Source organism: Rhopilema esculentum, chromosome 7 (assembly GCF_057945365.1).
Source record: "Rhopilema esculentum isolate cy_ngs chromosome 7, ASM5794536v1, whole genome shotgun sequence".
In the NCBI taxonomy this organism is placed as follows: domain Eukaryota; kingdom Metazoa; phylum Cnidaria; class Scyphozoa; order Rhizostomeae; family Rhizostomatidae; genus Rhopilema; species Rhopilema esculentum.
Window position 1 is genome coordinate 7,325,094 of NC_142821.1, and position 16,973 is coordinate 7,342,066.

General features: G+C 36.1%; 1 protein-coding gene across 2 annotated transcripts in view; it reads left to right on the top strand.

Annotated features, from left to right (window-relative positions):
* The window catches only part of LOC135683704 (A disintegrin and metalloproteinase with thrombospondin motifs 6), a 98,924-nt gene that overhangs the window by 19,251 nt on the left and 62,700 nt on the right, over nt 1-16,973 (top strand). The window contains exon 1 of one of the 2 annotated variants that reach the window (XM_065199039.2): nt 12,783-14,759. The exons of the other annotated variant lie outside the window; for it this stretch is intronic. Within the exon in view, the coding sequence (XP_065055111.1) occupies nt 14,687-14,759 (73 nt within the window). The 5' untranslated portion in view covers nt 12,783-14,686. Of the gene's footprint in view, nt 1-12,782; nt 14,760-16,973 lie in introns of those variants that run through there. 2 annotated transcript variants of the gene reach the window in all.

Genomic DNA, 16,973 nt, shown 5'->3' on the forward strand with positions numbered 1-16,973 from the left:
ATTTGAAGGTACCCCTGTTTGCTTCTTACTCACCTGCATACATTTTGTATAGTACTCATTTTAGAAAGCCAAACGTATAATCTTTATATTGCGGTATCTTAGATTACTATAACAGAATGGTAAATAACAAGGGTAACGAAATGTATATAGGTGAAGTTACGTGATTGAGAAGCAAACTAAATGCAGGGGTACCTTATATATTAGAAACTCCCAAAAAAGTGGTGCGAGAGAATCCATCCATTTCTTCATATTTTGAATAGATCATTTTGGCAATTAAAGAGATTCATAACCTACGGTTCATTGATGCTGTCTTTGGATATTGACAGAGACTAGTGAGGCCTTTTTCTATAAAAGCAGAAAAGTTGTTAATATTTTTCTTGTCTTATTTTGGAATAGTATAAGAAACACTGTTAGATTGTCAACAAGGTCTGCTCCTTTCAAAGTTACGCCAGAATCGTGTGTTTCAGTAATATTTCTTGGAAACGAAGAATATGATATTAATATCTGTTTTCCATTTAACAGAAACCAGTTTCCTTGGTCTTCAAATTGACTCCTTTTATTTCCTCAAAATTTGACCCATTTTAGTCTCTATATAACAATGCAATTCTGTATAACAGCTCAATGAACTTGCAGCTATTTTGTTGCATGGTAGTACTCTGTCACTGTGTGTTTTGGATTTTATCAGAGGACATAGTCAATACATGTTTTTCGAATCGGTGTGAGCCTTGAATTGGTGTTAAAGAATTGGGAATAATGACGTCACACGAATGTATTTTTGTAATTTTTGGGTTTTGATCATGTACTCCGAAAGAACACAGAAGTACCTCTAAATGTACAAAATCAGTTAAATTTCGGTCAATACATGATTTTCGAATCGGTGTGAGCCTTGAATTGGTGTTAAAGAATTGGGAATAATGACGTCACACCAATGTATTTTTGTAATTTTGGGCTTTTGATCATGTACTCCGAAAGAACACAGAAGTACCTCTAAATGTACAAAATCAGTTAAATTTCGGTCAATACATGATTTTTGAATCGGTGAAAGCCTTGAACTGGTATTAAAGAATTGGAAATAATGACGTCACACCAATGTACTTTTGTAACTTTGGGCTTTTGATCATGTACTCCAAAAGAACACAGAAGTACCTCTAAATGTACAAAATCAGTTAAATATCGGTCAATACACGATTTTCGAATCGGTGTGAGCCTTGAACTGGTACTAAAGAATTGGAAATTACAGATGAATTGAAATGATGACATCGCACTACACGTCATTTTATTAGAAAGTTTTTTTCAACCCAGAGCTCAAACTTTCTTAGCTATTTCCCAGTTACAGTACTTTATCTTTCTTGAGGCTTTCTTAGCAAAAATTTAAAAAATCTTTGCTACTGAGTATGTGAACAATTCATGAAAAGAGACTATTTCTATAGAGACACTTCTCAAAGCCTTAGAAATTTTCTTTCCTGCACATGATGGTCACAACACAACACTCTAATTTTTCTAAATTTTTCAACTTTCTTTGGTTTCAAAAATCCAGGCAGTGGATTCAATTGGGGGCAACTAGGGGCACTTGCCCCTCCCTCATCGAGTTGAAGCAAGTCTGGAGCACCTTTTTAGAAAATTGTGCGCCCGTTTTGAAGAACGAGAATCAGGTGAAAAAGTTTCTGAGACTTATGGGTTAATTTTCTTCAAGGATTATCTCAAAGTATACAACAATTATTGTGAAAATTTAATTACAAAGTGGATAGAGAGCCTACTGTCAGTAATTAGGGTCTGAAATTGTTGTATACAGCGTACACTCGTCACTCTTCAAATTTGTTCTGGATCGGCCCCTGAATCCAGTACTGAACTTTTTTCACTTTTTGGAGAGCCGAGCACTACTTTCCTATAAAAATACGTGTATTGTCAACAGCTACCACCAAGAACATACCAAGTTGGTTTCCGAATGTACAGCTGTGAAAGACTATGTGGCCGCTTCAGGTTCACTGGTATTTGGTGGATTTGACTATGTTGTCAAATATGAAGTATTTGTATACATTTGCTCTTTAAGTTTGCAAATGAAGGTCGTGAAAAAAGTCTTGAGAATCTATGGTCAATTTCTTGCTTGAAAAAGGAGGTTATGTCATCAATACTGGTTTCTCATCAATACTTGTGTATCTCTTGTGAGCCAGGATTGTAGTGATGATGAATTGATGTTTCAGGGAATGATTTCACAATTGATGTTTATCCATTTGTTTTGTAAAATATATTTATAAGGTTTACTTCGTTTTAACAATAATAAGAATCATATGAGTTGAGAAAGATAATTTTAGTCGAATTTTTAAAACAACAACTTTCGAGCAGTTTCTTGAGGTTGAGAGTGATCACTACTATGTTTTCTTAATTTTTTGGTCATATTATGTGTTTTGTAGAAAATTCCTCTTAAAAATTGCTAAAAAATCATTACATATTCCTTAAACAACGTGCATGATTTAATTCAGTTGGTGGCTTTTGGGATTTTTATATAACGTTGATATATTGAAGCTTCAAAGAGAATGTAAGGTATCCAATTTTTCTTTTTCCAAATGGCTACGAATGTGGAACAAGCTGTCATTGGGCTTTATAAAAAGATTCGGTTTGTTGTTGACGACTTTTTCGGTTTTTTTCAGCTTTACTTTAAGAACAGGCGGAGATGGGAGGTAGGGTTCCCCTTCGGAAAGGTGAGCTCCGTTAGATGGGTTTGGGTATTTTGGAACACTGATTCTGAAAACTGGGGCCTTCAGCTCCTATTTCATGTTAAAATCTCGTTTTTAATAAAATTAGACGCAGTTGCGATCCACCTTTCCGGGAAGTATCTAAAATTCATCGGATTTAGATAAATTTGAGATGCTGATTTCAAAAATCAATTTCAAAAGGACGTATTAGGGGATGCTTGGCCTCCATTTCATGTTAAAATCTCGTTTTCATCTAAAAGAGACACAATTTCATTATAAGAATCATCCCAATTTAGTGCGATAGGATAATAATCAGGATGTGCTGACCGTTTGATTACATACAAAAAGTGCAAACCAAGAAAAAACACTGTAATACCAATCTAGTCAGATCGCTCTGGGCATTGTCACACAATCTTATGTCATTAGGAGCTTGTCGTTTGGGTAGAGTGCCCAAAGTAAATGAGCGGTTGTCAGTATAGAAAAGATATACCATTTAGTATTTTAATGTATTTAAAAACAGAGTGTTATTTTCTTCAAGACTTCTTGTGACCGAAAACTTTTTGAAAAAATTTCCTGTGAAATTAGTTTGGATTTTGTGACTCAAAAACCTCAATAATGCAATAAAATTATGTTGTTGAAGTCAAAAGGAGGTTACATGAGTAAAAAATGAAAGTTAAGATTTTATCAGAAATGTTTTGCCATATTTATATTCAGAACTGCACAGAGGTCTTGGAGTTCCTAGGACAAAACCGAAGGTCAAGGCCCCCAGTGAGCGGAGGGAACAGAAAATATTTGTCACCAAGCCCTTAAGATTAGCTTAAAACGCATTCCAGAATATTTCTTTCAGTCATTTCTTGCAAATATTTTAACACCTTGCGTTCTTAAGCATACTTTTGCTACAAATGATTGATTCCATTCCTAACATAGCGCAATCAACCCTGAGACTCCCTGGGGCATTTTGACCCTCATCCCCCCTTTCAGCAGCCCCACTTAGAGTGGATGCTATTGTCAAAACTCTTTCAAGGGGTTGGCAAAGAAGTGTGGAACATTGCCATTCTCTGCATAAATGAGCGAGCATTAAAATGGCAGTTCCTGCATCTTGATAAATGAAGCGATTTTATGAAAGACTCATACCAAAATATATAACTTTGCACAAAGGAGATTTATCTGTAGTGTTGTGAGTGCCTTACAAGCAGGAAATTCTTGCAAAAATACACCTGTGATACGGGAGGTTGGTTGTTTCTTTATAGCCTGCATTTAAAAAATATCTCAAACACTGATAACGGTATGGGGTCGTAATGACATATCAGTAATGACATAATTTGTTACTTTTTGCAACGAAAGCTGATCCCCTTGAGCTTCCTAAGCACAGTATTACTTTTCGAAACATAGTTTTGATCTTTTTCAGTGCAATGAGTTGATTTCTTCTGAGCATTTAGATTCCTTCCAACCTGCTTAACTTCTTGCTAAGTGTACAAAACTTCTCTATTATTCATCCATGGTTGAGAAATTTCCTGTGAGAAAAATGTTCTAACTGATTTCCTGTGACCAATGGTCACACGGTCACGGGGAAAATAACGCCCTGTTTACAAATACATAAAATTACATCTTATTTAAAACTCAAGAGATTTATACATGTATCTATAAAGTGGTACATAGGCACATTGTGGTACATATTGTCTATACGATGTAGTTTCGAATTTTGGGTGCTTGCGTTAGTGGAGCGTTATTTCTAAAATGTACTGATGCATCTTGTTTTAAATATGGTGCATCTCCTTTGAATTAAAAAGTTCGGTGAATCTCCGTTGAATAATAATAATGCTGCGCCCTGCGAAGCAGTACATCTATTTTAAGACATGAGGACATATTTGTTTCAAATACAATAATGAGTTTTGTTAGACCACTCTTCTTGACGTAATTGCTTTAAGGTGGCACCTCTTTTTGAAAATATGATACTGTTTCTTCAATAATATAAAAGATATGATTTGGGTCTATATCACACCTTTTTAGCTTGTTAAACTGCCTTAATATTGTGAATTTAAACTTTCTATGATCTGGCATTCTCCATTTATGGCCAATGGTACAATTAGGGGTCTTAACTGGAGTACCACAGTCTAAAATAGATCTTAGGGGCAAGATATGATTTGGGTCTATATTATATGCTGTTCAGCGTATCAAATTTGGTGTTTTCTAAAATTTGGGTGCTTGTATCACAATTTGCATAATTTTCGGCTAATTTCCCTCACTATAATGTCAATGTTTCTTTACTTTTCTTCCCCTGTTTTTCTCCTGACAAAAAATTACACATATGTGCCATAAAATTAACTCGTTTCTCTTGAAAAAGCTTGAGAAAAGCTTGTGCCAACTTTTCAAAATTGATACAAGGCAAATTAAACTTTTTCTCAGTTAATCGGAATTTTTTAGAACTAAATGGTAACTGTAAGTACGTATTAATGTTAATGATATCCGAAGACCATCTCCAAAAACCTTAATGTTTAAAAGCAAGCATTTTGAAACATCCTCATGCTCTTTGACCGACACTCGTCAGAGTATAGAAATCGACCGAAAACTCTAAGCTAAAAAAACCCAGTTGTGGATTGAAATACAGTCCAAATTATTTTTCATGTTAAACTAGTCTTCGTTAAACATTACTACAGCAACGTCCGAACCTTTGAATACAGTAAGTCCCTTTTTAAAAAAACGCGAATTTTTATATCATTCAGCCTTGCTTCTTATATGAAAGAAAACATTGCTTCTTTTATCTTCATTTAGCAACTCCTTTTACGTGTTTTCTTTTCGAGAAAGCATCTTGAACTTCACGGATCATGCTGCATAGTATACCCTAATTTTTAAATATGGATGAATTAATTATCAAATAATGGATTTATTTGAAATTTGATAAAACATTTTTTTAATTTTTCTCCATTTATAAGAAATTTAAACAAATTAAACCACCTAGATTCTAATAAAGAAGAAAAATTTATCTTTACTGGTAGGTAGAAATTTCTTGTATGTCAACTTCTTTGTATTGGTGACGTTGTATTGTCGTATTTTTTAATTTTTTTCAGATATAATTTCTTTCCAAACAAAAGAACAATAGTTTGTCGTATAAACTAGAAGTCTATGCTAACATTCTGAAATGCAATTTAAGCCTGGTTTCCATATGATCACTAAGGATCGCTAAGGATCGCTGAGGATCGCTGAAGTTTTGTAACGATCATATGGAAACTGCAGTTAAAATATCCAGCGATCCTCAGCGATCGGATCTTTCAGAATAGAAATGAGTTCTATTCATAAACGATCCTGAAAAATTAACGGAAACACGTCAGCGATCGTGAACGATCCACAGCGATCCAAGTATCTCACGATACAGTTGAGGAGACAAGGGAAAAACAACCGCAATTCCTGCACGAGTGTTTCCCTTACAGCTCACTCTGTTTTGTAGTCTCATCGTAAGAGCGAAATCTATTTTTATTCCTACAGCTCCGACTGTCTCCGTTATGCCACTGATGATAGCTTATGATTTTTTTTAATTTCGGAAAAATTTCCAGTAAAAATTCCGGTAACATATTTAACGAAAATTTTCCTTCTAAAAATTTATTCGCTGGAAAAATATGTCGTGTTTTGTGAGTTTATTACTTTGTTTCGAAGCCGATTATTTTGCACTCAAACCGGGCCATATTAGCCATAATCTCGTCGCCTTCTTGTAAGCAGTTACCCGTCGACACATCCATCTTTGTCTGTTACCGGGTATCAACTTTTGTGATAGCACATTTCTGTATTGATGTAATATTAGTATGCTGCATTAATGTGGTAGTTCTATCAAATCCTGCCGTTTAATTCTACCATTTATTTCGTTATTATTCAACAATTTTATGCCTTTACGATCGTTTTGTATGCCAGAACTAAAATTGCCTGAGGCTCATCCATTGGGGGTGTGTATTAGCCGAATTAATTTTCCAATAGCAACTGAGCTATAGGTCATAGAAGCAAAATGGCAACCCTCTCAAAGTCTTGAACCGTTTCATTTCACATGCATACCTGATTTAGCTTTTCCCGTATAAAATCTTATTTACTTATCAATGTGTGCTTAGATGTCATGTGTAGGGGTGGGGGAGAGGGTGGCAAAATATATTATTTAAGGTAACGTCCTTTTTATGCCAGAAAACTCACTTTTGCCAAGAGTAAAGACCATTTTAACATCAGGGAACGCCCATGACGCAGTTCCCTGATGTTAAAATCATAGAAACAGGTCATAAAGAATATGTTGCCAAAATGTTACCCCTCATTCAACATTTTCTCACCGACCTGGGAGGGGGGGGGGGCGTCTTCCAAGTCCCGCTGTTGCTCAACCACCACTGCTTTAAATGTCGTTTCTTTGCTTGCTTTTTGTGTTACTTGTATATCACGTGCTACGGCAGAAATAAAAAGATGAATAAGTACATGAATAACAGCAACCGCAAAATACAACAATAGCGACAAAAACAACTGCAAACACAACAAAGAAACAAGAAAAATACAACAAAACATTTAAACATTTTGGACTTGATGTAGCTACGTATCATGTAACAAAAGGAAAAGCAACTTCAACAACAACAACAACAACAACAGCAACAACAGCAACAATACAGTAGCTAAGTAATGCTCGTAAATTTTGCTCTCCAGGATAATCAAATATTGACTGCCTAGCAACAGCAATATTTATGCTTTGAATGTTTGTTGAGAAATCATTACATTTGTTGGTATTTGAAGAAATGTCGAGAAAAACATCTTCTGTATGCGTCATTCAGGGCATATAAATCGACAATGAGACGCTGTTTTTTCGGCTTGGTGTTTATTTCGATTTTTTATTCTAAAATGAATTGATAAGATCAAGGAAACCTCCCTCGTCCTTTAATCGGCCCGGCTCCTTTTCAACAATTAGGAAAACTTGATGATGAAATCCTAACAAATGTCGTTTAGAAACATAATGAGCGTAAGGCAAATGGAACATCCTTATTGTATTAGCTACTGTTTTAAACAACAGAGTTGTCTGCCATGTGCTTGGCGGTACAAGATACCTTCGACCAAAGCCTGTTCAATTTTGGCAGACTGGTCTTTTTCTATTCTAAAGTGCTCCATCAATTGTCAAAAACATAGTGGTTCAAATCTTAGATATATCCTCCTTTCTTACTTAAAATTGGATCGATAATAAGATTTTTAGATAGTCTAGTTTTTTTTCTATTGTACATTTATCCTAATATGAATAGTTTGATGAATGGTTATTCTGAAAGAATGAATGTTTTGATGGGATGAGAGCTCAAGAGCCACAACCCTTTCTTCAAAAAACCATTCATGGTGAAACGATTATCGAAAATTTCAACATTTATTCTGCATAGGTATAATGACAACATACAAGTCTCCTGTAGCATTTCTGTTGACATAGTGCTAGATTTCTTTCTAATGCTTACAAGGTTAAGTTGCTTGATATTTCTGAGATTGCAGCCCTGAAAGTACCTGAAAGATTTCTCAGCCAATTTTGTAGGTACGGAGATCGTTTTCCACTTTCTCTAGAGAAAAATAATTGATTTTAGACAGAAATTATTGATGATTTAACAACTTGAGCAATGGAAGACCTCTTAAACAAAATGAAGTGTCAAACCACATGAGAATGGTTGAACAGTCAATGACCTTGATGAAGATCATTGATAACAAAGGAAATTTGAGAGCCACGCCAAAACCCTGCCTTCTCTAATTTTTGGAACAGTCATCAAAAAGCGTAAGGGTATTGTCCGGAGAAAAGATATTGATTTTTCTGGACAGTGTAAGAATCATGCCTGAAGTGAATGCTATTATGGATAAATTGGAAAGAATCGCAAAATTCCCAAGGTTGTGCCTCAGGACATGCTATGAAAAATTTAAACCAACAGCATGCTCCTTTTCCCTTTCTGTAATCCATCAACCCGTACAACTGTTGTTGTACTAATTCAATTTCGCTTTCGGAACTTGCTGTGCATAAAAGTGAGGCTATGGAAGGAAAAACCTTTTTGACCGTGCGGAAATCGCCTCGTTTATAACTTTCATTAGGCTTGGTCTCCTTTTTCTTTTCGGATGAACATGAAATTCTCCAACTGATTTGCTTTATAACTGACAACTTTAACTGCAATTGTGTTAGGTACTTATACATCAAGAAAGAATTGTTTCGTTTTTTGTTTCTGAATACTGAGAAGAGCAGTGTTTTGTAGACAGATTTGCCTTTCGGAAGATGTTATCTTTTATACCTTTCGCTGCCTTCTAAAACAAGATAGCAAAATTCCTTGTTTTGTGATGAATGTTTTTGTTTCTATCTTTTACCAACTCTGAGGCATCATCAAGTGACGGAGGGTTCAAAATAAACCATCGTGGCTCTCCATTTTCTCCTGTCCTGTGCCATTCGAAATATCTCTAAAATACTTATTCGAAATAATCTTTGATATTTTCGCTGTATCTAACTTTTGGCCTTTCTCTTCCTCTCTTTCCATAAACCATTCCAATAAACAAATCTATTGTTATGTCATTCGCCCTTAGTATGTGACTTATAAAAGACATTTTTCTTCGGTTTAGTGTTGTTAGTAGCCGCTCGTTTACAGTCATCTTCTCCAGTACCCATTCATTAGTTTTCTTTTCAGTCCAACTGATGCGCATTAGATGTCGGTAACACCATAGCTCAAAAACTTCTATTATCTTTTTGTCTGACTGTTTCAGCACCCAGCATTCTGAACCATAATTTGCTATACTAAAAACCAATGAGTGTAGCAGCCATTTCTTTGTAGCAATTGTTATTCTCTTATCTTTCCATAAGTTCGTTAGTGAGACCATGGCATTTCTTGCTATCATAATCTTCTGCGAACGTCTTTCTTGTCGTCATAATTATCAGTAATCAGTGTTCCGAGATAGCTAAATTCCTTTTACATTTTCGATTCTCTCGTTTTCATTGACTATTATATGCTCTGCTTCATTTTCATTCTGGCTGAGGCTCGCGTTCATATAATAAAAGTGTATTACAGCATGTAATCAACATTACTTACGGCAATACGTTTTAATTCTAAGGCTATACGTTTTTCAGCCACCTACCACTTTGAGAGAATCACTCTTTCTTGTCTATGAATTTTCCTTCGAAGTTGACATTATTTGTCCTATATCAACAGGTTCTCTTTTCATTTCACGTCTGTCTGCCATCCGTAATCTGATTCGTCTAGCAAGTGCTATTCTCATGGAATCAAAAGTCAATCGATTTCACAGTCAGCATATTCTCACATTTAATATACTGGACGACTATCCCTTTTAGCTTTATTTCTCTGGTCCATGAACTTTGTACCTCCCGCAGAAGTCGCTGCTACTCAAGCACGAATGTAATCCAACTTTACAAGTCTCAGTTTACCTGTCTAAATACGAGTTCCTCCTTGACTAGTTATGCATTAACTAAAACAATTTGCTTCACTTACACTCTTGTAACTGAACTCATCACTTAATCTTACGCTTCGATTTTGTACCCCGTTAATGTGCTTTTCCATCTTTATCTGCTATTTAATCGCAGGTCTTATTTGCAAACTCTTAACTGAATTGTGCCACGATCCCCGTTATCCAATAAACGATTTCAAAGTCGACCTCTACCCAGAGAGTTAAATCCGTTAAATTTTGCAAGTGGAGTCAAATCTAAGCCTTTAGTTTTAATCATACAGATAACGTTGCTATACACGAACTAAGTGTCGCCTTGTTTCTTGTTTGTAGCTTTCATGATGACCCCCCCCCCCCCCACAATTGTTGCTCTCTGCCTTCTGTTTGTTTAATAGAATCTCCAAAATGCTACTGCTAACAGTTAGCGCCAGGATTTTCTGGCAATTGGGCTGACTGATCTGAACAAACCCTGATATAAGGAAACTTGTTGCCTGTTGTATGTGTATCCTATAGTTGATGCTGTATTTACGCAACAGAAATAGCTAATGTTTCGTTATGAAATCAGGTCATTCTATGAATAGTACTAGATATGTCCTTCCTACGTATAAAGAATGTTTGTGTCCTGCAATATTTGTCATTATAACTATATATTCACTAACAAAGATTCTTCAGCTAAAATGCAAAACAGTGTGCTAATCGATCCAAGTAGAACTTAAGGCAATAACTTGGCATTAAAACTCAACTTTATCGTACTTTACGTGTCTTATTACATTTATGACTTTGTTGTGACTTACCGTTATCTGTTATCATTTCTTACCAAAGAATATGATCAACGAGTTGGTAAATTTATTGATTACCTTGATAATCATATGAACGTTCAGTAATTTGGGGACAATTGCCTCTCCAGCACAAGTGACGAAGGCTTCTAACACATCCCCCTACCCACCCCAATATTTTTTCTCTTCGAAAAACGTTTCTCGAAGAATGTTTCTAGAAACTTTCTGCACTCTGTATTTGCGATTTTTCAAAATAAACAGGACTGTTGCCTTTTATCGAGACGATAAGGAGAACCATTGTTACACTTAAGAGTACTGCTTTGTTTGACCTTCAACGTGGCCATAGCTAATAGGATGAAAATAAGAATGAAAAACAAATCAGGAAATTAAAAAGCAATCAAGACTTGTCATAGTCTAAATACACCAAAAGGTAAGTCAAAGTACAATAAAGCATAAATTCAGGTATCATTGGACTGGGGATCATCTGAATCTGTCTTACATTCTCAATACTGTAATCTCTTTGTCATACGCCCCGTCCTGTTGTCATAACTTTTAGCGTGTATATAATAGATTTTTTACATTCTTGTGTTTATTAAAATTTGTTAATAGTAACAGACTCTGTAAACGAGACGTAACTTAGAATTAAGCAGATTATATGTTCTACAAATAGCCATTTCGACTATTTTAATAAGAGTAACTATCATTAATGACATTTGGACTATCGTTATTATAAAGTTGAATTGCAGCATGAGTATACAGGGAGGATAGTAAAGGTCACAACTTCTATTCCAAAGTTCGAGAATATGAAGAAAAGGTCCTCTTACCCACCAGCCTCGGTTGTGGCAAAATTAAAGATGGCCCTGCTTCTTTTTGATTTGGCAAAAAAAATATTTTCTTTAACAAATGATATTTTTTTAGAAGGGACATGACCTTCAACCCCTGTGGCGATGGCCCTGATTGTCATCATAATCATCATAATTATTAAGAACAAAGTAATCATCACCTTTTCAATGTTTGACATCGACTCCAGTTGCATCTTTCACCTTTACTGGCTTGATCTTAGATTGAAATCAGTTACACTCATTTTATTAAAACATTTTACTTGTTCTAATAAAAAGACTTTTCTCGTCTGTTTGTTGACATTCTGTACTTGTCAGCAAAAATTCCTCTCTGAAAGTTAGTCTTTCAGTCCAACTAATATACGGTCATAGTGTAGTGGAATTAGATATTAAAAACGGTCAAAAACCCGGATAAAAATATTATAAAGCTGTAATTTGGAGCACAAATGTTCTATACTAAGCTGGAAATGACCAGAAAAAAGCCCCATCAATTGAACATTGGGAATTCCTTATTTGGGCAAATACCATAATGGCGCACTGATCAGTAGTGGTTCAAAATTTTAATGTTGCTAAATAATTTCATGCTGAATAACTTTTATTTAACATACGTACCCTTAGAATCTGCAAATTTAGTGGTGATGGGGCAGAAACAAAGTGGGACGAGTTAATATTGAAAAGCGCGCGGAAAAAATGGCTGATCCTCTTGCTGAATATTTTCATTTTCTATCGCAAATTCTATCGATGCAAAATATGGTTAATAAGATAAAGTATGGTAATACCCACTCGGCCCGGGCTGACTCTAGTGAAATTTTTTCACTGCAGCAGAAAATTCCGGTCAAATCTAAAGAAATATCTAAATGTTCAAAACAAAGTAACTCGCGACCGAACGGTCCAGAAAACATGATTTTTTCATTATAAACTAATTCAAAGATGAAGATTTCAATTCTGACAGTTTTTCAACTTTTTTCGTTGACATCCTCCATCTCAGTAATTTTTGTTACTAAGACGTAAAGAACACGCTTGATGCTGGGCTGCACAAAACTACAGCTTGATGCTGGGCCAGTAATATTCCCTTTATGCGCCCTTCTTTACCAGAAAAAGAGATAACTTCCAAATTACGTATAATCCCAAATATTGCAAACTTTTCAATTGAGAAGTGCGCACATGGAAAGAGGGTGTTTTGAGAGTACCTAGGACCCAAAACCCGAAAAATAGTTATGAAAAACGGAGAACCCGGATTTAGAAATTGGAAAATCCTGAGACAAATATATATACTTCAACGTGGTTCACCTTTTCCCGTGTTCTGCATTAAAATACCTTCGTACCCGCAGTTATTACCAGCAAGAATATTTGTCTACAAGGCACAGGGTAGATCCTTGCCTTTTTTCTCCAAATGAAGATGTCATCAGTGTTTGCGGAAGAACAGAATTTCAAGGAAAATTGGCGTAGATTGCGGAAATCTGGCAATTTCTTAACGGAGCGAGGGAATTTTACACCCTTGCCGGACGCAGATACACGGATTGCAGAAGTTTCAAAATGTTTAGCGGGATTCTTAATCGGCTCCTTGTTAGATAGGATTTCATCATCGCATGTTTTGATCTTGTTAATATATAAGTTGTTCATAAATAAACTTGTATACATTCAGAGGTGGCGCCAGAAATCTTCCGACAGAGGGGTTGGAGCTTCCAACAGGGGGGCTAAGTTGACTGAAATATGCAGTTTCCGTACGTTATTTTGTCACATTTGCTCCGACAATAACCTAAAATTTTCTTCCGATAGGGGGGCTGGATGCGTCCAATGGAGGGACTGTAGCACCCTAGCCCTCCCCTGGCGCCACCACTGTATACATTCTATTGCCCAGTTGCCCCCTATCTGCTATTTTTTACCAGAAAGTACTTATTTCCACATTGTGAGGACGTGTATGTTGAATAAAAGTTGTTCAGCATGAAACTGTCTTTCAGAATATGTACATATAATGTGGTTTTAGCGACATCAAAATTTGAACCCCTGCTGATCAGTGCGCCATATGGGACATGCCCAAATAAGGAATTCCAATTGATGGGGCTTTTTTTCTGGTTATTCGCATTATCGTATGGAACCTATGTGCCAAATTACAGCTTTTTATTATTTCTGTCCGGGTAAAATCATAATTCCATCACACTATCAGGTGAAGAACCAGAAAACCAGATAAAACCTTAGTTTTATCTATGACCATGACAACAAACCAAAACTCAGATTTTGGGATAGTTGGGAGTCATGGTAGAACCTTCTGATAGAAGATGGTTCCTGATGATGATGATATCAGGTGAAATCGCACTCTTCAAAAGAAAAATTCGGTCTGAACTAATCGACTTTTCGTGAATTTCTTCATCAATAGGATTTGCGCAAGGCTCATGCTTTACCATATCTTCCTAGTCCTGTCGGCTGGTCACGACCTCTTTTCGGTTTTACATAGTTTGAATTTCTCATGACTGTGCGATTTGACGCAACTTTTGCAGTATTCTGCTATTTTAGTTTTCGTGTGATCGGTTGCAGAACAGTCGAAATGGAGATATGAGGGTAGCAGGTCCACGTTGGCCTTAAGAAGATTCTTTTATGCAAGTGTTTCCGGCATAAAACAACAGTGCATTGCATCGAAGACCGCATGGGAAGTGAGTTGTATCGGGTCATGTGCAAGAGAACAGCTTCTACATAAATAGTCACGCTTTTATAAGAGCTACAGAGCTGCTGTGACATTGAACAAGAAACTCAATAGTCTTTGTCTTAAAACCTAATAAATAAAGGAAGCGTGCAAGTGCTCAATAAAGCATTTAATTGGCAATATTATCTTGCTGCTGGCATCAAAAGTAAAACGGAGCAACTTATTGCGAACTTCAGGAGCAAAGGGAATCTGCTACTGGTTTTTCTCTAGTTTTTCGGAAGGGATTATTTTGTTTTGCAGATATATAGTTTGAAAGTCACGATGGAAATTACATATGGATTTTTGATAATCGTTTATCTTGTGATCAGCGGCAATGGGCTGTTAACTTTATCAGGTTTGTGTTTACAAAAATTACATTGTTTTTGTACTTATACTGGTCAGAGTTTTCAGTCTCAGTTTATATCTATGAAAAGGAATATCGCGAGTTTTGCAGTATGGCCACATCATGCATGCGTCAGGTTAATGGACAAAAACTATTCATATTGAAAGCTGAGATATGCATGTCTGGGCAGGATTTCCATGTAAAACGACTTAATATCGTCACCAAGGCCTGAAACATTTTGCACATTGTTCAATTTCAGGGAGGAGTTTTGCGGGATTCTCACGGTGGCCTTTATGGTAGTCTATTAGGATGGTGTGTTTCTTTGCATGCAAAACCGCTTCTAGTTTTAATAAGATAAAACCCTCGCTTGACAATCACCTTTTATAAGAAAGAAATTCGTCTATAATGCAGGCTTTTTCTTATTAAAAACCATTGCTCCATGTCGTGTACGAGTTTTTTGACACGTCTGATGTGAAAACCTCCTAGCATTGATCAATGGTCACCAGGGACGGATTTAGCGGGGGGGGGTGTAGGGGGTGCGACACCCCCCAATAGATGCACGATGCCAGTTCTATTTCCTTCAGCAACATTTTCAAAGCTTTCTCGTCCTTTTACTTGATACATTTAAAAGCAAAATAAATTCCTCAAAGGAATGAATTTTAATTGCCATAAGACCCAAATCCAAAGATAGTTTTAGAAACGTGAGTTTTCTGAACTACTGAGTTTGAAAAGGGCAGGAATATGAAAACAGCTATTCGCGGACGAATTCCCTTGATTGCCATTGTTCTATTTACTGATAAGATAGCATGTACATAGACGCAAACATCTACCAGACAAAGGTGTTTGTTTGATGGAGTGTTCCTGATTTTCAATGGCGAATAGGCGTGCACAGTCTCTTGAAGAGCTAATTTATTTTGCTATAAACTCAAATCATCCGATTCCGCGTTGTCCCCAGTTTCTCCTTCTTTGGTTTTAATGTGTGTTGAACTTTTCATAACCTTATTTCCTTGAGGGAGACGGGAATTTTCAGTTGAAGAGCTCGGGCCAGGTATTTATTTGTCAAATATAAACATAACTTTCTGCTAACTTATTGGTCACACTTCAAGGGTAGAATTTTCTGGCAAAGTGATTACGTACCAAATGGCAAGAATAAATTGTCAATAAAGTAACAGAATACACTGGTTAAATTAATAATTTTGGTAAGGTGTCAAAAGAACTAATACATTCAAAACAAGTACAAATATATTCGGCATCTTATTTTTCAGCACTAAAAGTTTCTATTCCTTTGTTGTTCCAATTTTAATTTTATTATGATGATTTGTTAAATAGACTTGGCCGTGAGTAACAACTATGGTAAATGTTTATCTTTAGAAAACTTTGCGGTTTCTTCCTTTACACGTTGTAAAGTTTATAATTGCCATTTCATTAGGCCACTTAACAATTTGCATAGGAACGAGAGAGCTGATTTATTGGTAAGGAGGTTCACCTATTAAAGAGGGACTATCAACCTAGGGTGGTCTATTAAGAAGGGATGTGTTGATGTCCATGCATTTTTGCGAACTTTGCTTCAACAGACACCCAGTTTCAACCCTAGCACCCTCGCTACCAAGCCTATCGACTCGAGGAGGATTTTACGACAATGAAATTCTGAAATTGATAAAGCTTTCCGATCAGAATCAGACCAGTATTCTGGAATTTTCGCTCGCCACAGATATTCACCAGAATTCGCAAAAATACTATTTGGGAAACTTTCTAGAGGTCAATTCTCGCCGCATATCTGGCTCAAAACGGATCTCGAATGCAGACTGGGAATCAGAGTATCAAATCTTAACTTAGATTGAAACAAATTCTACCTCGTTGTTGCGTACACACAGTTCATATAATTTGCATCGAAAAAAATTGCTGCTTGTTGAATCCCTCTTAAGCGAGTTTCGGTTTATGTATGTTATTCGATTTGCAGCTGTTACAAATCAAAATATTTTAAAGGCTGACAAGAGAAACAATGTATCAATAATATTGCTGCTAATTTTTTCAGTTAACGACATATTTGCTGTTTGTTAAAGAGTTGTGGTGACTATATTATGAAAGCTCGTTCGGTCGCCTTTAGGAGACAGGCCAGCTCGTAAATATTCCTTACATTCTATCAATATATTGCAATTGTGGACAATGTGCTCTATATTCCCAGCGCAAAACCACAATTAACTTCATGGATCCTTCCTGTGGTTA